This window comes from Taudactylus pleione, unplaced genomic scaffold (genome assembly GCF_031769625.1).
Source record: "Taudactylus pleione unplaced genomic scaffold, aTauple2 ptg000393l, whole genome shotgun sequence".
NCBI lineage: Eukaryota > Metazoa > Chordata > Amphibia > Anura > Myobatrachidae > Taudactylus > Taudactylus pleione.
The window spans coordinates 12,319,113-12,344,958 of record NW_028284794.1 but is presented as its reverse complement, the minus strand read 5'-3'; the positions used below and the strand labels follow the sequence as shown (position 1 = coordinate 12,344,958).

Here is a 25,846-nt window from a genome sequence, read left to right as displayed (position 1 = left end):
ATGCCAGATGCCCTGGTGGGTGGGCACCCGCCAGACAAAGATGCCAAAGCCCTGGCAGGTTGGTGCCCACCAGACGAAGACGCCATAAGTCCTAGTGGACGGCAGCCATGAAAAAGAGCTGACACAGGCTGCCGCCCACTAGGTGAAGATGTCGAAGCCCTGACGGGTTGGTGCCCACCAGGTGAATACACCAAAGCCCTGGTGTGTTGGCATCTGCCAGGCGAATACGCCGAAGCCCTGGCGCGTTGGCATCTGCCAGGTGAAAACACTGGAAGTCCTACTGGGAGTCAGTCATGAAAAAGAGCTGACACAGACTGCCGCACACAAGGTGAAGACGTCAAAGCCCTGGCAGATTGGTGCCCACTAGGCGAAGACGCCGAAGACCTAGCAGGTTGGTGCCCACCAGGTGAAGAAGCCGAAGCCCTGGTGGGTTGGCACCCGCTGGGCGAAGACGTCATAAGACCTAGTGGGCAGCAGCCATGAAAAAGAGCTGACACAGGCTGTCGCCCCACTAGGTGAAGACATCGAAGCCCTGGCAGGTTGGCACCCTCCAGGTGAAGACGCCAAAGCCCTGGCAGGTTGGAATCTGCCAGTCGGAAATGCCAGAAGTTGTAGTGGTAGGCAGCCATGAAAAAGAGCTGACACAGGCTGCCACTCACAAGGTGAAGATGTCAAAGCCCTGGCGGATTGGTGCTCGCTAGGTGAAGACGCCGAAGCCCTAGCAGCTTGGTGCCCACCAGGTGAAGACGCCGAAGCCCTGGTGGGTTGGCACCCGCCAGGTGAAGATGCCATAAGTCCTAGTGGGAGGCAGCCATGAAAAAGAGCTGACACAGGCTGCCGCCCACTAGGTGAAGATGTCGAAGCCCTGACGGGTTGGTGCCCACCAGGTGAATACACCAAAGCCCTGGTGTGTTGGCATCTGCCAGGCGAAGACGCCAAAGCCCAGGTGGGTTGGTGCCCGCCAGGCAAAGTCACTGAAGCCCAAGTGGGTTGGTGACCACCAGACGAAGAGGCCTAAGACATGGGGTGGTGGTGGCCACGTAAAAGAGCTTAAAGGCTGCTGTCCCCCCGCAGCATCACCCCTGACCACTGGTCAGCCCAGGCCGGAGATCCGTGGGGAGTTTGGGACCCAGACCCTCGCATAAAATATACACTTTACCTAGATTACCTACACAATTTACACAATATCTTGGGACTCATATCCACTCTTGATATATATCTCTGGATATATGTTAATCTATGTTTTTTGTTTCTTTGCATTGTATGTGACCTCATATGTTTGACATTGCTACTACCTTCTTAATTTGCATTGTGGATTGCACACTGGGCCTGATTCAGAGCCAGATGCTCTTTGAGAGCGCTCGCTCTGAATCAGGGCGTCCCTTTTTTTTTGAAGATGGCCTCCTGGCCGCTCGTTAAGCTGGCTCCGGCGTGCACATGCGCAGTGGGGGACCATCAACCCACTTGCGAGCACTGTGTGCTCGCGAACGGGTCTGAATCAGGCCCTCTGTTCTCTGTTTCAGTCCATGGTTCAGACAGAACAGACTTTTTTCTTGCTCCATTGTTAGGACTGTACCCTTTTGTTTATACTCTGTATATGTGCAATTTTAATTCAAGTAAATACTAGTTATCATCTAGGAGTTGGGGTTTTTCCTACACGTTTCCTAGTGGCACATACTGACACATCACCAGTACATTAGAGGTATAGAGCACATTTACCTGTATCTCTTATGTTCAATATTTTGTACAAATAGGACAAACACCCTTCTATAAGTGCAGCCATACCCCGAACACCTAGCCCTAGTCCAGTGCACAATTTACTCCCATTTTTTGAAAAGAGCTTAAGGCTGATACCCCCCAGGTGAAGGTCCCGCTAAACAGGAAGACGCCGTGGAAGCCCTGGATGGGCGACGGTTAGGAAAAAGAGCTTAAAGGCTGCTGCTCCCCAGGTGAAGGTCCCGCTATATAAAATATTTTTAAAAATGGTGTCTGTTTTGTTTTAATATTTCTTTTGCAGGGGTCCTATAGGTACCAGCAGGCCCTTAGTGCCCTGCCTGCTGGTAATTGTGGTTCTCCAAGTGCCAGTATGTGGGGGATACCTGCTGGGACTTGTAGTACTGCTGCAAAAGACAATATTTATATATACAGTACATATGCACAACACAAATCAACCCAGCACCCAACACCCAGGGGTGCTGGGGATAGCCGTGGGATATCAGCCTGGGCCTGGGGTGCCCAGTAGAGAGGGGACCCCTTTATTGGGAGCTGACTAGCAGTCAGGGGTGATGCTGCAGCTGGGGGGCCTGGTGAAAGGGTTCCCTGACTGTGGCATCACCACCCCACTAGAAGGGGTCCGGTGCTGGTTCTGGGAAATACAGGGGGACCCTATGCATTTTTTGCCCCTGTCTTTCCAGAACCAGGACCAGCTCAGAGCCCTGTGCTGGTTGCGCTAAATACAGGGGACCTCTACATCATTTGTCCCCCGTATTTTGGCAACCAGGACAGGTTCTGAAAAGCCTGGTGCTGGTTGTGCTTAATACGGGCAACCCCTACGTTGTTTTTCCACTGTATGTAGCACAACCAGTACTGGGAAGCCCCGTGCTGGTTGTCTTCTAGGGGGTAGGGCTACGCTTTCATTTTTTTACACATTCAATTTTTAACAGATGCGTAGATGGATCTCACTGCTGCATTCGTGCATCTGTGACTTATTGATTTGATTTTCTCAGGTGCATATACACTACCAATGAGCCCTCTGTCACCCACCGATGCCCTCTTTGCACTGCACCACTGCCACTGCTCTACACCACCACTGCTGCCACTACCCCACACGCCTACAGCAGTCTCGCACTCTGCACCTGTGTACTGTCCCCTCTTCCACTTGCATTAGTGTACCATTTTGTTGCCCTTTTCCCCTGCAGGTGACCCGGTTTGCTTATTCAAACCATGATAGTTAATACATTTTAAAAAAGCTATGAAATTACATAGACAAAAAACCTTACGGTTTCACATGTCCCATTAACGCTGCTTAGACATGATCTGAAAATTCACAAAACCTATTGATTTTCTGCCACTCAAACTTCAAAAAGCAATGCAACTACGATCATTAAGGCTGATGCCTTAATGGACGTGTTCCTTGCGCAATACAGATATGATATGCCATCACACCCTGTGGTTAACTGCAGATTCAGCACTCTCACAGAATGAGATTGCTGTCACTCACAAAATGGTAGAGCTGCTAATTCACATAATTGTGTGCTCATTGGACTACACACATGCAGTCTATGCAACTGTGGTCAAAGCAGTTATGTGGCTCCCACATCCCACTTAGTTCCCACAATCTTCCCATTTGATCAGCAAAATAATCTCACTGGCTTCCAACATCCTTCTAACTGCAAACATTTATCTCATTTAGAATACACATTCAGCTCCCTTACTTTTAAAAATATCATACTCTGTCTATGCATGTACACTTTCTTTCTTTGCCTCCATGCTGCTATATATTCCCCAATCCCTACTGCTGTGTGGTCTCCCAACTGTGATAGTCTGTAATCCCTCATCTGCACCAATGTTTTCCCCAGCTACACCACCCTGCATCCGTGCCTTCTCCACAGCCACGTTGCTGTCTTTCTCTCATCTGTGGCACTCTTTCTTCCTCCATCTGCACTACTCTGGTCCCCCAACTGTGCAACTCTGTCTCCCCCCACCACTTGCACCACTCTGTCTTCCTCCCCATTATCAATTCCTACCTATTGATTCCTACCTACCTATACACTCTAAAATAATTGTCACTGTTTAGCGTTGTGTCGCACAAAAAATAAATGCTTTCAGACTTTGATTGTGGTTCCAAAGCACAAAAAGTTATTATTCAACATAAAAACAGATAGTTAATGCTGTGATCTAAATAAAATTAGCGCAAATAAATCATATAGACCCAAGGTACAGTCGTTACATACACACGCCCTCTGGACCCAGATCCCGGCATCAATGTACAAACCTCTGTCAACAGCACAGCAAGAAGACTGGCTTCCGAGTTCAGAGAGCCCACATATATACTCTTACAGAGATAGGCAATATAATAGAACAGTTTGGCATGATTCCATTGGTTCTTCTTCCTGGCTCTTCTGTTACAGTATAGTTCATAGGTCAGTTCGTATGGTCACAGTCCATCCTCCAACAGCCCTTTGTATCCTTTTTCCCGCTGCATAATAAATCTAAGCTGGTAACATTACAGAGTACATTTTAATGTTTAACTCTCTATGGTCCATAGTTTGCAGACACATGTTGCGATCTTCTCACTGATGATACCGTAAATCTGCAAAGTCACAGTGGATCAGTACAACACCAAACACGGTCTGCTTACCATGTACTAAACCTTAGATATCAAATTACATTTATTTCACAACATTACTAATACTGAATAAACCTTGAATATTATACTTTAATGCTAGGGAACCTTTTATGTAAGGGTGCAGTGTGTAAGTATTGGGGTATTGAGAGAAGACGCTAGTTAGCGCTGAGCGACAACTTGTTTGTGGAGTATACCATGGTACGTGTTTTGCAGGGTTGATTTCATTGCTTTTTAAAATTTGAATGGCAGAAAATCAATAGGTTTTGTGAATTTTCAGATCATGTCTAAGCAGCCTTAATGGGTCATGTGAAATCATAAGTTTTTTTTGTCTATGGACTATATATACTGTATATATATATATATATATATATATATATATATATATATACATATATACAGTATGTCATTGTTTATAGTTATCTGGTATGTGACTTGAACTGTGTGAACTAATGATCTCATGTTCAATGTTCACCCCTATATCACTCAGTAAAGGCAAAATTCTCAATATACATAGGTGCACTATCAATGCAGTTCAGTAGTTTAATTGCGGTTTCTGCCGCTCAGACTGATTAGTTACAGTTATCGGTTAAGCTGCTTTTATTGGCAGACTGCAGATAGTAGTTACTTGAGGAGTCACGAATTATCATCCTCATTGCGTAGATATTGAAAGTCATTTTTTATTATCTACGCTAATAGCAGCACCCCTGCTGCATGTATGAATCTCATCACCACACTTTTGTATGGTGAGTACAACTCATAAAGGAACGTAAAGCTCAACTTTCTATTCCTCTCCTGCATACAGATTCGCCATCTGAGGATGGCGTGATCTGTACCGCAAGCCGAACGGAGCAGGGAAGTTGCATACTTCCCAGCTGTCTGCGCAGCACTCGGCGCTGGCCCCGCCCCCTTTTCTACAGCATCCCTTGCAGCAGGTCAGACTTGACCTGCTGCTCTAGGACGCCAGCGCATGCACACTGAGAAACAGACATATCGGACTCCCGATATGTCTGTATTCTCACTGTATCCAGGGATTGCGGAGGGGCCGGATAGCGCAGGAAGACGTCGGACAGGAAAGTGTACTTGAATGGCCACTAAACATCACTATTTATAGCATCTATGTGATGCGATATATAGTGATATTTTTCAGCAGCCACTTCATGTTCTACATGAATAGACTCTGATGTATCAAGCGGTGAGAATCGTGGAGAAGTTGCCCGTAGCAACCAATTTACTCCTACTTATTATTTAATAGACTGTACTTGGTAAATGCTACTTCACAGCTGATTGCTTGCTATGGGCAACTTCTCCACTAGTCCACTTCCCCATGTTATTCAATGCTTGATACATAAACTACTTAGTATCAACAAATTGTATAAATATGTCAAAATAACAAGACATAGGGGTATATATACTAAAGTGCAGGTTTACAAAAATGGAGATGTTGCCCATAGAAACCAATCAGATTTTACTTATCATTTATCTAGTACCTTCTAGAAAATAATAGCTAGGGGTATATTTACTAAGAAGTGAGTTTGGTCAAGTTTTTTAGTTTTTAAACTCACTTGTGAGTTTTTCCCTATCAAACTCGCAAATTTAATAAGAAGTGAGTTTATCTGAAAGTGAGTTTTTCGATGGTGAAGCAAAGTGAGTTTTTTCTTCCAAATTGCGAGTTTAGAGGAGAGTTTAGAGGTGAGTTTAAGGTGAGTTTAAGGAGGGTTTAGGTGAGATTACTCACCCGAGATTGTAATTGTTCTCTCTTCCAAGCAGCCTGCATATATCAGTGAGATATGTGTAAGCTGCTTGTGTGTTAAGACCTGTAAAAAATGGGTTAAATATTTTAAATAAAAAAATTACATAAGGTCCCCCCCTCTAAAGCTTAACCAGCCCCGGACTTGCCAGCCTGTCCTGGTAGCTAAACTTACGGGGAACAAAATGAGTAGGGTCCCACCGTAAATTAGGTACCAGCACCAGGCTGCAGGGCCAGTCCTAGTTTTAATTATTCTGGTAAAATATTCTGCGTAGGGGTACCCCTAAAATTAAAACCAGCACTGGACCCTTTCTAGCGGGGGGTTGATGCCACAGCCAGGGGTGCCCTTTCACCGGACCCCCCAGCCGCAACATGAGCCCTGACCACTAGTCAGCCCAGGCCAGGGTAGTGTTAAAAATTGAATTAACAACATTGTCTTTACAGTAGAACAGCAGTTCCCAGAATGCCTCCCCCGCATGCTGGTACTTGGAGAACCACAAGTACCAGCATGCGGGGCATTAAGGGGCCACTGATACCTGCAGTTCTCCTGCAAAGAATATGTAAAAAAACACAATACACACTGTGAAAATAAAGTCTTATTACTTACATACATACACACACATACTTACCTGCTCCCAGATGTTCACGTCCCCTTCTCAACGTAAAGTATCCAATGGTTGTACCTGTAAAAAAAGAATCAATACTCACCTTTTGTCCCTCGATGTTTTCCGCAGTATTCCAAAGAGGGCCCAGGAGACACTGTAACAAGATGCTACAGCATATTGTTATAGTATCGCTAATGACAGCTTCGGCCTTGAGCTTTCACTAGTGCTGTTGCGCCAGCCAATCAGCGGCAGCTTCCATTAGTGGCTACTCATTGGCTGGGACCCACGTGGGCTTAGTCAATGAGCGGCTCCTCTACGTGGGTCGCAGCCAATGAGCGAGCACTAATGTAAGGTACAACCATTGGATACTTTACATTGAGAAGTGGACGTGAACATCTGGGAGCAGGTAAGTATGTAAGTAATAGGTCTTTGTGTGTCTTTGTGTGTTGTGTGTTGTGTTTTATTACACATTTCTTTACAGGTGAACTACAGGTACCAGTGGCCCGTTAATGCCTCACATTCTGGTTCTTGTGGTTCTCCAAGTACCAGCATGCGGGGGAGGCTTGCTGGGAACTGCAGTTCTACTGTAAAGACAATGTTGTTAATTAAATTTTTAACACTACATCTACACTATCAATTTGCCACCCACCGCCCAGGGGTGGTGGGGATAGCCCCGGGCTATCAGCCTAGGCAAGGGGTGCCCTGGAGAGGGGGTCCCCTTTATTGGAGGGGTCCCCAACTCCCCAGGGATCCCTGGCCTTGGTTGACTAGCGGTCAGGGCTGATGCTGTTGCTGGGGGGCCCAGTGAAAGGGCACCCCTAGCTGTGGCATCAGCCCCTCCACTAGAAAGGGTCCAGTGCTGGTTTTAATTTTAGGGTTACCTCAACGCAAATTTTTTTACCACTATAATTAAAACCAGGACTGGCCCTGCAGCTTGGTGATGGTAACTAATTTATGGGGAACCCTACTCATTTTGTTCCCCATAATTTTAGGTACCAGGAAAGGCTGGCAAATCCGAGGCTGGTTAGTCTATTGGGGGGGGACCTCACATCATTTTTTTTAATAATTAACTCTACTTAAACAAGTAAAAAAAAACAAAAAAACAATGATTTGTGTACTGTATGTTTTCACCCAAATTCGCAGCTCAGGAGGTGGGTGTTTAAAACTTCTATTTCACAGTGAGTTTGCATGAGATTGGAAACTCGAATCTTAGTAAATTTGCGAATTGCAACTTTTTCATCTAAAGTACTTCCTATTTTGGCCAATGGTGAGTTTTTTTGTGTTTGCAAACTCACATGAGTTTTAACAGTGAAAAAAGAAAACTCACTTCAAACTCACTTGAGTTTGTCTTTAGTAAATTTGTGAGATAAAAAAAATTCCTAAACTCACGTGAGTTTGCAAACTCACACAAACTCAGCCCTTAGTAAAATTACCCCCTAGAATCTGATTGGTTGCTATTGGCAACATCTCCACCTCTAAAAGCCTGCACTTTAGAAAATATAGCCACAATAATACTAATCAATTCTGTAATCAATTCATGAATAGTACAAGTTACATTGTCTCTGGGTAGCACAGGACCCTGTCCTCAGGCTGCTGTATCATACACAAAAATTCATGAGTTTAATACAGAATTGATTTATGGAGTAGGGACATGTGTGGACTGGTTTTTGCTTGACCCTATGGATATAATGTATATATATATATATATATACATATATATATATACCAGTTATTTATATAGCACACAAATATTCTGCAGCGCTTTACAGAGAATATGTTAGTCATCCACATCAGTCCCGCCCAAGTTTAGCTTATAATGTATATTCCTTATCACATGTACAAACACTAACACACTAGGGTTAATTTTTATGTCAAGAGCTAATTAACCTACCAGTATATTTTTGAAGTGTGGAAGGAAACCCAAGCAAGCCTGGAAAGAATAGACAGACTCCACACAGATGTATTGACAAATATCTGGGATATATTGACAAATACACAGACAAACAGACATAAAACGCACATGCACACGCAGCCTTTTGCAGGAATTTATTTTATTCCATATATAAGAAATGTTCCTTTATATAGTAATCCACCAAGACACCATCAGATCTGCTGCTTCCCTTTTAAAAGTTTTTCCCAGTTTTCAAATGAAATATTGGCTATCTAAAATATTGGAAATAGAAGGGAGCGCTTCATATAGTGTTTACAAGTTTTAACAAATATAAAAATGAATGTTTGAACTTCTAGACAAAGTACAATTATAACAATGTTTAAAAATATATAGGTCTATGACCTCTCCGTGAAAGTTCCTCAGCACCGGATCTATGACATGTTAGATATGATACATTATATTGCATAATTTGATGAATAAATGGATGATAAATGGATGATAACATCATAACCGAAAGTTTGTCTTAAACGCCCAGAGAAAAAGAACTAAAGGGTAAAATCTGATAAAGATATTGGAGGTTGTTACAAAATAATCATTTATGAGATCTAATACACGTATTTTCTTATGAATCAGTTTCTAGGACAGCTGGAACGACTACATCCAGTTCAACATTGCTAGTTACTGCAGAATCATCTAGTCCAACATTTACATCTACTGCAGAATCATCCAATCCAACATTCACATCTACTGCAGAATCATCCAGTTCAATAATGACATCTGCTGCTGAATCATCCAGTCCAACATTCACATCTACTGCAGAATTATACAGTCCAACTTTGACATCTAATGCAGAATCACCCAGTCCAACATTGACATCTACTGCAGAATCAGCCAGTTCAACATTGCTAGTTACTGCAGAATCACCCAGTCCAACATTGACATCTACTGCAGAATCAGCCAGTTCAACATTGCTAGTTACTGCAGAATCACCCAGTCCAACATTGACATCTACTGCAGAATCAGCCAGCTCAACATTGCTACTTACTGCAGAATCATCCAGTCCAACATTGACATCTACTGTAGAATCAGCCAGCTCAACAACGACATCTACTGCAGAATCATACAGTTCAACATTGACGTCTACTGCAGAATCACCTAGTTCAACATTGCTAGTTACTGCAGAATCATCCAGTCCAATGTTGACATCTACTGCAGAATCATCCAGTCCAACTTTGACATCTACTGCAGAATCATCCAGTCCAACATTGACATCTACTGCAGAATCATCCAGTCCAACATTGCAATTTACTGCAGAATCATCCAGTCCAACATTGCTATCTACAGCAGAATCATCCAGTTCAACATTGACATCTACTGCAGAATCAGCCAGTACAACATTACTAGTTACTGCAGAATCATTTAGTCCAACGTTGACATATACTGCAGTATCAGAGAGTGCAACATTGATAGTGACTACAGAATCATCCAGTCCAACATTTACATCTACTGCAGAATCATCTAGTTCAACAATGACATCTACTGCAGAATCATCCAGTCCAACATTGACATCTACTGCAGAATCATCCAGTTCAACATTGCTAGTGACTACAGAATCATCCAGTGCAACATTTACATCTACTGCAGAATCATCTAGTTCAACAATGACATCTACTGCAGAATCATCCAGTCCAACATTGACATCTACTGCAACATCATCCAGTTCAATAGTCACATCTACTGTAGAATCATCCAGTCCAACATTGACATCTACTGCAGAATCAGCCAGCTCAACATTGCTAGTTACTACAGAATCATCCAGTCCAACATTGACATCTACTGCAGAATCAGCCAGCTCAACATTGCTAGTTACTGCAGAATCATTCAGTTCAACATTGACATCTACTGCAGAATCAGCCATTTCAACATTGCTAGAAACTGCAGAATCATCAAGTCCAACATTGACATCTGCTGCAGAATCATCCAGTTCAACATTGCTAGTTACTACAGGATCATCCTGTCCAACGTTGACATCTACTGCAGTATCAGAGAGTGCAACATTGCTAGTGACTACAGAATCATCAAGTCCAACATTTACATCTACTGCAGAATCATCTAGTTCAACAATGACATCTACTACAGAATCATCTAGTTCAACAATGACATATTCTGTAGAATCATCGAGTCCAGCTTTGACATCTACTGCAACAGCATCCAGTTTAATAGTCAAATCTACTGCAGAATCATCCAGTCCAGCATTGACATCTACTGCAGAATCATCCAGTCCAACTTTAACATCTACTGAAGAATTAGCCAGCTCAACATTGCTAGTTACTGCAGAATCATCTGGTCCAACATTGAGATCTACTGCAGATTCATCCAGTTCAACAATGATATCTACTGTGGAATCATCCAGTCCAACATTGACATCTACTGCAGAATCATCCAGTTCAACTATGACCTCTACTGCAGAATCATCCAGTCCAACATTGACATCTACTGCAGCATCAGCCAGCTCAACATTGCTAGTTACTACAGAATCATCCAGTCCAACATTGATATCTACTGCAGAATCAGCCAGCTCAACATTGACATCTACTGCAGAATCAGCCAGCTCAACATTGCTAGATACTGCAGAATCATCCAGTTCAACATTGACATCTGCTGCAGAATCAGCCAGATCAACATTGCTAGAAACTGCAGAATCATCCAGTCCAACATTGACATCTACTGCAGAATCATCCAGTTCAACATTACTAGTTACTACAGAATTATCCAGTCCAAAGTTGACATCTACTGCAGTATCAGAGAATGCAACATTGCTAGTGACTACAGAATCATCCAGTCCAACATTTACATCTACTACAGAATCATCTAGTTTAACAATGACATCTACTCCAGAATCATCCACTCCAACATTGACATCTACTGCAGAATCATCCAGTTCAACATTGCTAGTGACTACAGAATCATCGAGTGCAACATTTACATCTACTGCAGAATCATCTAGTTCAACAATGACATCTACTGCAGAATCAACCAGTCCAACATTGACATCAACTGCAACAGCATCCAGTTCAATAGTCACATCTACTGCAGAATCATCCAGTTCAACATTGCTATTTACTGCAGAATCATCAAGTCCAACTTTAACATCTACTGAAGAATTAGCCAGCTCAACATTGCTAGTTACTGCAGAATCATCCGGTCCAACATTGAGATCTACTGCAGAATCAAACAGTTCAACAATGATATCTACTGTGGAATCATCCAGTCCAACATTCACATCTACTGCAGAATCATCCAGTTCAACAATAACATCTACTGCAGAATCATCCAGTCCAACATTGACATCTACTGCAGAATCAGCCAGCTCAACATTGCTATTTACTACAGAATCTTCCAGTCCAACATTGACATCTACTGCAGAATCAGCCAGCTCAACATTGCTAGTTACTGCAGAATCATCCAGTCCAACATTGACATCTACTGCAGAATCAGCTAGCTCAACATTGCTAGTTACTGCAGAATCATCCAGTCCAATATTAACATCTACTGCAGAATTAGCCAGCTCAACATTGCGAGTTACTGTAGAATCATCCAGTCTAACATTGAGATCAACTGCAGAATCATCCAGTTCAACAATGACATCTTCTGCGGAATCATCCAGTCCAACATTGACATCTACTGCAGAATCATCCAGGTCAACAATGACATCTACTGCAGATTCATCCAGGCTAACGTTGACATCTACTGCAGAATCAGCCAGCTCAACATTGCTAGTTACTGCAGAATCATCTAGTCCAACATTGATATCTACTGCAGAATCATCCAGTCCAACATTGCTAGAAACTGCAGAATCATCCAGTCCAAATTTGAAATCTACTGCAGAATCAGCCAGTTCAACTTTGCTAGAAACTGCAGAATCATCCAGTAAAACATTGACATCTACTGCAGAATCATCCAGTCCAACGGTGACATCTACTGTAGAATCAGCCAGCTCAACATTGCTAGTTTCTGCAGAATCATCCAGTCCAACATTGACATCTACTGCAGAATCATCCAGGTCAACAATGACATCTAGTGGAGAATCATCCAGTCCACCATTGTCATCTACTGCAGAATCAACCAGTTCAACATTAACATCTACTGCAGAATCATTCAGTTCAACATTGCTAGAAACTGCTGAATCATCCAGTCCAACATTGACATCTACTGCAGAATCATCCAGTTCATCAATGCTAGTTACTACAGAATCATCCAGTCCAACGTTGACATCTACTGCAGATTCAGCCAGTGCATCATTGCTCGTGACTATAGAATCATCCAATCCAACATTTACATCTACTGCAGAATCATCTAGTTCAACAATGACATCTACTGCAGAATCATACATTCCAACATTGACATCTACTGCAGAATCATCCAGTTCAACATTGCTAGTGACTACTGAATCTTCCAGTCCAACATTGAGATCTACTGCAGAATCATCCAGTTCAACAATGACATCTACTGCGGAATCATCCAGTCCAACATTGACATCTACTGCAGAATCATCCAGGTCAACAATGACATCTACTCCAGAATCATCCAGTCCACCATTGACATCTACTGCAGAATCAGGTAGCTCAACATTGCTAGTTACTGCAGAAACATCCAGTTCAACATTGCTCGTTACTGCAGAATCATCCAGTCCAACATTAACATCTACTGCAGAATTAGCCAGCTCAACATTGCTAGTTACTGCAGAATCATCCAGTCCAACATTGAGATCTACTGCAGAATCATCCAGTTCAACAATGACATCTACTGCAGAATCATCCAGACCACCATTGACATCTACTGCAAGATCAGCCAGCTCAACATTGCTAGTTACTACAGAATCTTTCAGTCCAACATTGACATCTACCGCAAAATCAGCCAGTTCAACATTGCTAGAAACTGCAGAATCATCCAGTCCAAAATTCACATCTACTGCAGTTTCAGCCAGTGCAACATTGCTAGTGACTACAGAATCATCCAATCCAACAATTACATCAAATGCAGAGTCATCTAGTTCAGCAACGAGATCTATTGCAGAATCATCCATTCCAACATTGACATCTACTACAGAATCATCCAGTTCAACTTTTCTAGTGACTACAGAATCATCCAGTCCAACATTTACATATACTGCAGGATCATCTAGTTCCACAATGACATCTACTACAGAATCATCAAGTCCAACTTTGAAATCTACAACAGAATCATCCAGTTCAACATTGCTAGTTACTGCAGAATCACCCAGTCCAACTTTGACATTTACTGCAGAATCATCCAGTTCAACATTGCTAGTTACTGCAGAATCATCCAGTCCAACATTAACATCTACTGCAGAATTAGCCAGCTCAACATTGCTAGTTACTGCAGAATCATCCAGTCCAACATTGAGATCTACTGCAGAATCATCCAGTTCAACAATGATATCTACTGTGGAATCATCCAGTCCAACATTGACATCTACTGCAGAATCAGCCAGCTCAACATTGCTAGTTACTACAGAATCATCCAGTCCAACAATGACATCTACTGCAGATAAAGCCAGCTCAACATTGCTAGTTATATCAGAATCATCCAGTCCAACATTGACATCTACTACAAAATCATCCAGTCCAACGTTGACATCTACTGCAGTTTCAGCCAGTGCAACATTGCTAGTGACTACAGAATCATCCAATCCAACATTTACATCTACTGCAGAATCATCGAGTTCAACAATGACATCTATTGCAGAATCATCAATTCCAACATTGACATCTACAACAGAATCATCCAGTTCAACATTTCTAGTGACTACAGAATCATCCAGTCCAACATTTACATATACAGCAGATTCATCTAGTTCAACAATGACATCTACTACAGAATCATCAAGTCCAACTTTGACATCTACTGCAGAATCATCCAGTTCAACATTGCTAGTTACTGCAGAATCATCCAGTCCAACATTAACATCTACTGCAGAATTAGCCAGCTCAACATTGCTAGTTACTGCAGAATCATCCAGTCCAACATTGAGATCTACTGCAGAATCATCCAGTTCAACAATGATATCTACTGTGGAATCATCCAGTCCAAAATTGACATCTACTGCAGAATCACCCAGTCCAACATTGCTAACTACTGCAGAATCATCAACTTTGACATCTACTGCAGAATCAGCCAGTTCAACTTTGCTAGAAACTGTAGAATCATCCAGTAAAACATTGACATCTACTGTAGAATCAGCCAGCTCAACATTGCTAGTTACTACAGATTCATGCAGTCCAACATTGACATCTACTGCAGATAAAGCCAGCTCAACATTGCTAGTTATTTCAGAATCATCCAGTCCAACATTGACATCTACTACAAAATCATCCAGTCCAACGTTGACATCTACTGCAGTTTCAGCCAGTGCAACATTGCTAGTGACTACAGTATCATCCAATCCTACATTTACATCTACTGCAGAATCATCTAGTTCAACAATGACATCTTCTGCAGAATCATCCATTCCAACATTGACATTTACTGCAGAATCATCCAGTTCAACATGGCTAGTGACTACAGAATCATCCAGTCCAACATTGAGATCTACTGCAGAATCATCCAGTTCAGCAATGACATCTACTGTGGAATCATCCAGTCCAACATTCACATCTACTGCAGAATCATCCAGTTCAACAATGACATCTATTGCAGAATCATCCAGTCCAACATTGACATCTACTGCAGAATCAGCCAGCACAACATTGCTAGTTACTACAGAATCTTCCAGTCCAACATTGACATCTACTGCAGAATCAGCCAGCTCAACATGGCTAGTTATTTCAGAATCATCCAGTCCAACATTGACATCTACTGCAGAATCAGCTAGCTCAACATTGCTAGTTACTGCAGAATCATCCAGTCAAATATTAACATCTACTGCAGAATTAGCCAGATCAACATTGCTAGTTACTGTAGAATCATCCAGTCTAACATTGAGATCAACTGCAGAATCATCCAGTTCAACAATGACATCTTCTGTGGAATCATCCAGTCCAACATTGACATCTACTGCAGAATCATCCAGGTCAACAATGACATCTACTGCAGAATCATCCAGGCTAACTTTGACATCTACTGCAGAATCAGCCAGCTCAACATTGCTAGTTACTGCAGAAACATCCAGTTCAACATTAACATCTACAGCAGTTTCAGCCAGTGCAACATTGCTAGAGACTATAGAATCATCCAATCCAACATTTACATCTACTGCAGAATCATCTAGTTCAACAATGACATCTACTGCAGAATCATCCATTCCAACATTGACATCTACTGCAGAATCATCCAGTTCAACATTGCTAGTGACTACAGAATCATCCAGTCCAACATTGAGATCTACTGCAGAATCATCCAGTTCAACAATGACATCTACTGCGGAATCATCCAGTCCAACATTGACATCTACTGCAGAATCATCCAGATCAACAATGACATCTACTGCAGAATCATCCAGTCCACCATTGACATCTACTGCAGAATCAGGTAGCTCAACATTGTTAGTTACTGCAGAAACATCCAGTTCAACATTGCTAGTTACTGCAGAATCATCCAGTCCAACATTAACATCTACTGCAGAATTAGCCAGCTCAACATTGCTAGTTACTGCAGAATCATCCAGTCCAACATTGAGATCTACTGCAGAATCATCCAGTTCAACAATGACATCTACTGCAGAATCATCCAGTCCAACATTGATATCTACTGCAGAATCATCCAGGTCAACAATGACATCTACTGCAGAATCATCCAGTCCACCATTGACATCTACTGCAAAATCAGCCAGCTCAACATTGCTAGTTACTGCAGAATCATCTAGTCCAACATTGATATCTACTGCAAAATCATCCAGTTCAACATTGTTAGAAACTGCAGAATCATCCAGTCCGAAATTGACGTCTACTGCTGGATCATCCAGTTCAACATTGCTAGTGACTACAGAATCATCCAATCCAACATTTACATCTACTGCAGAATCATCTAGTTCAACAATGACATCTATTGCAGAATCATCCTTTCCAACATTGACATCTACTGCAGAATCATCCAGTTCAAAATTTCTAGTGACTACAGAATCATCCAGTCCAACATTTACATATACTGCAGAATCATCTAGTTCAACAATGACATCTACTACAGAATCATCAACTCCAACTTTGACATCTACTGCAGAATCATCCAGTTCAACATTGCTAGTTACTGCAGAATCATCCAGTCCAAATTTGACATCTTCAGCAGAATCTTCCAGTTCAACATTGCTAGTTACTGCAGAATCATCCAGTCCAACTTTGACATTTACTGCAGAATCATCCATTTCAACATTGCTAGTTACTGCAGAATCATCCAGTCCAACATTGACATCTACTGCAAAATTAGCCAGCTCAACATTGCTATTTACTGCAGAATCATCCAGTCCAACATTGAGATCTACTGCAGAATCATCCAGTTCAACAATGATATCTTCTGTGAAATCATCCAATCCAACATTGACATCTACTGCAGAATCATCCAGTTCAACAATGACATCTACTGCAGAATCATCCAGTCCAACATTGACATCTACTGCAGAATCAGCCAGCTCAACATTGCTAGTTACTACAGAATCATCCAGTCCAACATTGACATCTACTGCAGATAAAGCCAGCTCAACATTGCTAGTTAATTCAGAATCATCCAGTCCAACATTGACATCTACTACAAAATCATCTAGTCCAACGTTGACATCTACTGCAGTTTCAGCCAGTGCAACATTGCTAGTGACAACAGAATCATCCAATTCAACATTTACATCTACTGCAGAATCATCTAGTTCAACAATGACATCTACTGCATTATCTTCCATTCCAACATTGACATCTACTGCAGAATCATCCAGTTCAACATTGCTAGTGACTACAGAATCATCCAGTCCAACATTGAGATCTACTGCAGAATCATCCAGTTCAACAATGACATCTACTGTGGAATCATCCAGTCCAACATTGACATCTACTGCAGAATTATCCAGGTCAACAATGACATCTACTGCAGAATCATCCAGTCCACCAATGACATCTACTGCAGAATCAGGTAGCTCAACATTGCTAGTTACTGCAGAAACATCCAGTTCAACATTGCTAGTTACTGCAGAATCATCCAGTCCAATATTAACATCTACTGCAGAGTTAGCCAGCTCAACATTGCTAGTTATTGCAGAATCATCCAGTCCAATATTGAGATCTACTGTAGAATCATTCAGTTCAACAATGTCATTTAATGCAGAATCATCCAGTCCAACATTGACATCTACTGCAGAATCATCCAGGTCAACAATTACATCTATTGCAGAATCATCCAGTCCACCATTGACATCTACAGCAAAATCAGGCAGCTCAACATTGCTAGTTACTACAGAATCATTCAGTCCAACATTGACATCTACTGCAGAATCAGCCAGCTCAACATTGCTAGTTAGTGCAGAATCATCTAGTCCAACATTGACATCTACTGCAAAATCAGCCAGTTTAACATTGCTAGAAACTGCAGAATCATCCAGTCCAAAATTGACATCTACTGGAGAATCATCCAGTTCAATATTGCTAGTTACTACAGAATCATCCAGTCCAACGTTGACATCTACTGCAGTTTCTGCCAGTGCAACATTGCTAGTGACTACAGAATCATCCAATCCAACATTTACATCTACTGCAGAATCATCTAGTTCAAGAATGACATCTACTGCAGAATCATCCATTCCAACATTGACATCTACTGCAGAATCATCCAGTTCAACATTTACATATACTGCAGAATCATCTAGTTCAATAATGACATCTACTACAGAATCATCAAGTCCAACTTTGACATCTACTGCAGAATCATCCAGTTCAACTTTGCTAGTTACTGCAGAATCATCCAGTCCAACTTTGACATCTACTGCAGAATCATCCAGTTCAACATTGCTAGTTACTGCAGAATCATCCAGTCCAACATTAACATCTACTGCAGAATTAGCCAGCTCAACATTGCTAGTTACTGCAGAATCATCCAGTCCAACATTGATATCTACTGCAGAATCATCCAGTTCAACAATGATATCTACTGTGGAATCATCCAGTCCAACATTGACATCTACTGCAGAACCATCCAGTTCAACAATGACAACTACTGCAGAATCATCCAGTCGAGCATTGGCATCTACTGCAGAATCAGCCAGCTCAACATTGCTAGTTACTGCAGAATCATCCAGTTCAACATTGCTAGTTACTGCAGAATCATCCAGTCCAACAATGACATCTATTGCAGAATTAGCCAGCTCTACATTGCTAGTTACTGCTGAATCATCCAGTCCAACATTAAGATCTACTGGAGAATCATCCAGTTCAATAATGACATCTACTGTGGAATCATCCAGTCCAAAATTGACATCTACTGCAGAATCATCCAGTTCAACAATGACATCTACTGCAGAATCAACCAGTCCAACATTGACATCTACTGCAGAATTAGCCAGCTCAACATTGCTAGTTACTACAGAATCATTCAGTCCAATATTGACATCTACTGCAGAATCAGCAAGCTCAACATTGCTAGTTACTGCAGAATCATCCAGTCCAACATTGACATCTACTGCAGAATCAGCTAGCTCAACATTGCTAGTTACTGCAGAATCATCCAGTCCACCATTGACACCTACTGCAGAATCATCCAGTTCAACATTGCTAGTTACTGCAGAATCATCCAGTCCAACATTGAGATCTACTGCAGAATCATCCAGTTCAACAATGATATCTACTGCGGAATCATCCAGTCCAACATTGACATCTGCTGCAGAATCTTCCAGTTCAACAATGACATCAACTGCAGAGTTATCCAGTCCAATATTGACATCTACTACAGTGTCAGCAAGCTCAACATTGCTAGTTACTACAGAATCATCTAGTCCAACATTGAAATCTACTGCAGAATCAACCAGATCAACATTGGTAGAAACTGCAGAATCATCTAGTCCAACATTGACATCTACTGCAGAATCAGCTAGCTCAACATTGCTAGTTACTGCAGAAACATCCAGTTCAACATTGCTAGTTACTGCAGAATCATCGAGTCCAACATTAACATCTACTGCAGAATTAGCCAGCTCAACATTGCTTGTTACTGCAGAATCATCAAGTCGTACATTGAGATCTACAGCAGAATCATCCAGTTCAACAATGATATCTACTGCAGAATCATCCAGTCCACCATTGACATCTGCTGCAGAATCATCCAGTTCAACAATGACATCAACTGCAGAATTATCCAGTCCAATATTAACATCTACTACAGAATCAGCAAGCTCAACATTGCTAGTTACTACAGAATCATCTAGTCCAACTTTGAAATCTACTGCAGAATCAATCAGATCAACATTGGTAGTTACTGCAGAATCATCTAGTCCAACATTGACATCTACTGCAGAATCAGCTAGCTCAACATTGCTAGTTACTGCAGAAACATCCAGTTCAACATTGCTAGTTACTGCAGAATCATCCAGTCCAACACTAACATCTACTGCAGAATTAGCCAGCTCAACATTGCTAGTTACTTCAGAATCATCTAGTCCAACATTGAGATCTACTGCAGAATCATCCAGTTCAACAATGATATCTACTGTGGAATCATCCAGTCCAACATTGACAACTACTGTAGAATCATCCAGTCCCCCATTGACATCTACTGCAGAATCAGCCAGCTCAAAATTGCTAGTTACTACAGAATCACCCAGTCCAACAATGAGATCTACTGCAGAATCATCCAGTTCAACAATGATATCTACTGTGGAATCATCCAGTCCAACATTGACATCTACTGCAGAATCATCCAGTTCAACAATGACATCTACTGCAGAATCATCCAGTAAAACATTGACATCTACTGCAGAATCAGCCAGCTCATCATTGCTAGTTACTACTGAATCATCCAGTCAAACATTGAGATCTTCTGCAGAATCATCCAGTTCAACAATGCTATCTACTTTGGAATCTTCCAGTCCAACATTGACATCTACTGCAGAATCATCCAGTTCAACAATGACATCTACTGCAGAATCATCAAGTCCAACATTGACATTCACTGCAGAATCAGCCAGCTCAACATTGCTAGTTACTGCAGAATCATCAAGTTCAACATTGCTAGTTACTACAGAATCATCTAGTCCAACATTGACATCTATTGCAGAATCAACCAGATCAACATTGCCAGTTACTGAAGAATCATCCAGTCCCATTTTGACATCTACTGCAGAATCAGCTAGCTCAACATTGCTAGTTACTGCAGAATCATCCAGTCCACCATTGACACCTACTGCAGAATCATCCAGTTCAACATTGCTAGTTACTGCAGAATCATCCAGTCCAACATTGAGATCTACTGCAGAATCATCCAGTTCAACAATGATATCTACTGCGGAATCATCCAGTCCAACATTGACATCTGCTGCAGAATCTTCCAGTTCAACAATGACATCAACTGCAGAGTTATCCAGTCCAATATTGACATCTACTACAGTATCAGCAAGCTCAACATTGCTAGTTACTACAGAATCATCTAGTCCAACATTGAAATCTACTGCAGAATCAACCAGATCAACATTGGTAGAAACTGCAGAATCATCTAGTCCAACATTGACATCTACTGCAGAATCAGCTAGCTCAACATTGCTAGTTACTGCAGAAACATGCAGTTCAACATTGCTAGTTACTGCAGAATCATCGAGTCCAACATTAACATCTACTGCAGAATTAGCCAGCTCAACATTGCTAGTTACTGCAGAATCATCCAGTCGTACATTGAGATCTACAGCAGAATCATCCAGTTCAACAATGATATCTACTGCGGAATCATCCAGTCCACCATTGACATCTGCTGCAGAATCATCCAGTTCAACAATGACATCAACTGCAGAATTATCCAGTCCAATATTAACATCTACTACAGAATCAGCAAGCTCAACATTGCTAGTTACTACAGAATCATCTAGTCCAACTTTGAAATCTACTGCAGAATCAATCAGATCAACATTGCCAGTTACTGAAGAATCATCCAGTCCCATTTTGACATCTACTGCAGAATCAGCTAGCTCAACATTGCTAGTTACTGCAGAAACATCCAGTTCAACATTACTAGTTACTGCTGAATCATCCAGTCCAACATTAACATCTACTGCAGAATCAGCCAGCTCAACATTGCTAGTTACTACAGAATCATCCAGTCCTACATTGATATCTACTGCAGAATCATCCATTTCAACAATGACATCGACAGCGGAATCATCCAGTCCAACATTGACATCTACTGCAGAATCATCAAGGTCAACAATGACATCTACTGCAGAATCAACCAGTCCACCATTGACATCTACTGCAGAATCAGCCAGCTCAACATTGCTAGTTACTACAGAATCATTCAGTCCAACATTGACATCTACTGCAGAATCAGCCAGCTCAACATTGACATCTACTGCAGAATCAGCCAGCTCAACATTGCTAGATACTGCAGAATTATCTAGTCCAACATTGACATCTACTGCAAAATCAGCCAGTTCAACAATGACATCTACTGCAGAATCATATAGTCCAACAAAGACATCTACTGCAGAATCTTCCAGTCCAACATTGCTAACTTCTGCAGAATCATCTAGTTCAACATTGACATCTACTGCAGAATCATCTAGTTCAACAATGACATCTACTACAGAATCATCCAGTCAAACTTTGACATCTACTGCAGAATCATCCAGTTCAACATTGCAAGTTACTGCAGAATCATCCAGTCCAACATTAACAGCTACTGTAGAATTAGCCAGCTCAACATTGCTAGATACTACAGAATCATCCAGACCAACATTGAGATCTACTGCAGAATCATCCAGTTCAACAATGATATCTACTGTGGAATCATCCAGTCCAACATTGACATCTACTGCAGAATCAGCGAGCTCAACATTGCAAGATTCTCCAGAATCATCCAGTCCAACATTGACATCTACTGCAGAATCAGCCAGCTCAACATTGCTAGTTACTGCAGAATTCTCCAGTCCTACATTGACATCTACTGCAGAATCATCTAGCTCAACATTGCTAGTTACTGCAGAATCATCCAGTTCAACATTGCTAGTTACTGCAGAATCATCCAGTCCAACATTAACATCTACTGCAGAATTAGCCAGCTCAACATTGCTAGTTACTGCAGAATTATCCCATCCAACATTGAGATCTACTGCAGAGTCATCCAGGTTAACAATGACATCTACTGCAGAATCATCTAGTCTAACATTTACATCTACTGCTGAATCAGCCAGCTCAACATTGCTAGTTACTATAGAATCATCCAGTCCAACATTGACATCTAATGCAGAATCAGCAAGCTCAAACTTGCTAGTTACTGCAGAATCATCTAGTCCAACATTGACTTCTACTGAAAAATCAGTCAGTTCAACAATGACATCTTCTGCAGAATCATCCAGTCCAACGTTGCTAACTACTGCAGAATCATCCAGTTCGACTTTGACATCTACTGCTGAATCATCCAGTTCAACATTGCTAGTTTCTGCAGAATCATCGAGTCCAATGTTGACATCTACTGTAGAATCAGCCAGCTCAACATTGCTAGTTACTGCAGAATCATCCAGTCCAACATTGCTAGTTTCTGCAGAATCATCGAGTCCAATGTTGATATCTACTGTAGAATCAGCCAGCTCAACATTGCTAGTTACTGCAGAATCATCGAGTCCAACATTGAGATCTACTGCAGAATCTTCCAGTTCAACAATAACATATATTGCATTTTCATCCAGTCCAACAATGACATCTACTGCAGAATCAATCAGTCCAAAATTGCTAACTACTGCAAAAGCATTCAGTCCTACTTTGACATCTACTGCAGAAACAGCTAGGTCAACATTGCTAGTTACTGCAGAATCAACCATTTCAACTTTAAAATCGACTGCAGAATCATCCAGTTCAACATTGTTAGTTACTACAGAATCATCCAGTCCATCTTTGACATCTACTGCAGAAACATCCAATCCAACTTTGAATTCTACAGCAGAATCAGCCAGTTCAACATTGATATCTCCTGCAGATTCATCCAGTTCAACAATGAAATCTACTGCAGAATCATCCAGTCCAACAATGACATCTACTGCTGAATCATCCAGTCCAACATTGCTAACTACTGCAGAATCATCCAATCCAACTTTGACATCTACTGCAGAATCAGCCAGCTTAACATTGCTAGTTACTGCAGATTCTTCCAGTCCAACATTGACATCTACTGCAGAATCAACCAGTTCAACATTGCTAGTTACTGCAGAATCATCCAGTCCAACATTGACATCTACTGCAGAATCATCCAGTTCAACATTGACATCTACTACTGAATCATCCAGTCCAACATTGACATCTACTGCAGAATCATCCAGTTCAACAATGACATCTACTGCAGAATCTTCCAGTCCAACAATGACATCTTCTGTTGAATCATCCAGTTCAACATTGCTAGTTACTGCAGAATCATCCAGTCCAACTTTAACATCTACTCCAGAGTCTTCCAGTCCAAAATTGACATCTACTGAAGAATCCGACATTTCAACATTTCTAGCTACTACAGAATCATCCAGTCCAACACTGAAAGCTACTGCAGAATCATCCATTCCAACATTGAGATCTTCTGCAACATCATCCAGTTCAACAATGACATCTACTGCAGAATCATCCAGACCAACTTTGATATCTGCTGCAGAATCATCCAGACTAACATTGACATCTACTGCAGAATCAACTAATCCAACATTGATATTCACTGCAACATCATCCAGTTCAATATTTACATCTACTGCAGAATCATCCAGTCCAATATTGACATCTACTGCAGAATCAGACATTTCAACATTTCTAGCTACTACAGAATCATCCAGTCCAACATTGCAAGCTACTGCAGAATCATCAATTTCAACATTGACATCTACTGCAACATCATCCATTTCAACAATGACATCTACTGCAGAATCATCCAGTCCAACATTGACATCTACTGCAGAATCAGCCAGCTCAACATTGCTAGTTACTGCAGTATCATTCAGACCAACATTGAGATCTACTGCAGAATCAGCCAATTCAACAATGACATCTACTGCTGAGTTATCCAGTCCAACAATGACATCTACTTCAGAGTCATTCAGTCCAACATTGCTAATTACTGCAGAATCATCCAGTCCAACTTTGACATCTACTGTAGAATCAGCCAGTTCAACATTACTACTTACTGTAAAATCATCAAGTCCAATATTGACATCTACTGCAGAATCATTTAGTTCAACATTGCTAGTTACTGCAGAATCATCCAGTTCAACATTGCAAGCTACTGCAGAATCCAGTCCATTATTGAGATCTACTGCAGAATCATCCAGTTCAACAATTACATCTACTGCAGAATCATCCATTTTAACATTGCTAGCTACTGCAGAAACAGCCAGTCCAACATTGCTAGCTACTGCAGAATCATCCAGTCCAACATTGACATCTATTGCAGAATCAGCCAGTTCTACTTTGCTAGCTACTGCAGAATCATTAAGTTCAATATTGAAATCTACTGCAGAATTATCCAGTTCAGCATTACTGGCTACTGCACAATCATCCAGTCCAACATTGCTATCTACTGCAGAGTCACCCAGTTCAACATTGACATCTGCTGCAGAATCAGCCAGTTCAACATTGCTAGTTACTGCAGAATCATCTAGTCCAACATTGACATCTACTGCAGAATCATCCAGTTCAACATTGCTAGTTACTGCAGAATCATCCAGGTCAACATTGACATCTAGTGCAGAGTCAGCCAGTTCAACATTGCTAGTTACTGCAGAGTCATCCAGTCCAACATTAACATCTACTGGAGAATCCTCCAGTCCAAGAATGACATCTGCAGAATCATCTAGTCCAACATTGCCTTCTACTGCAGAATCATCCAGTACCACAGTGCTAGCTACTGCAGAATCATCCAGTTCAACATTTAAATCTACTGCAGAATCATCCAGTTCAGCATTAATGGCTACTGCAGAATTATCCAGTTCAACATTACCAGCTACTGCAGAATCACCAGCGCCAACTACGGTTAAATCATCCAGTCCAATGCAACAGTTAACTTCTGGTCCATTCAGTCCAACTGAAACA

General features: G+C 41.5%; 1 protein-coding gene across 1 annotated transcript; it reads left to right on the top strand.

The window, feature by feature from the left end:
* Positions 1 to 25,658, top strand: LOC148507483 (uncharacterized). Its single transcript, XM_088446118.1, has 26 exons — positions 1 to 58; positions 10,500 to 10,852; positions 10,906 to 10,918; positions 11,325 to 11,432; positions 11,490 to 11,776; positions 12,260 to 12,422; positions 12,486 to 12,620; positions 13,008 to 13,096; positions 13,637 to 13,907; positions 15,081 to 15,241; positions 15,983 to 16,057; positions 16,510 to 16,588; positions 16,632 to 16,811; positions 16,893 to 16,937; positions 17,034 to 17,122; positions 17,780 to 17,894; positions 17,985 to 18,125; positions 18,156 to 18,508; positions 18,767 to 19,049; positions 21,054 to 21,293; positions 21,912 to 22,085; positions 22,242 to 22,420; positions 22,902 to 22,911; positions 23,034 to 23,260; positions 23,984 to 24,178; positions 25,635 to 25,658. The coding sequence occupies exons 1-26, from the start codon at positions 1 to 3 to the stop codon at positions 25,656 to 25,658; spliced, it is 4,047 nt and encodes a 1,348-aa protein (XP_088302244.1).
* Positions 25,659 to 25,846: the final 188 nt, after the last annotated feature.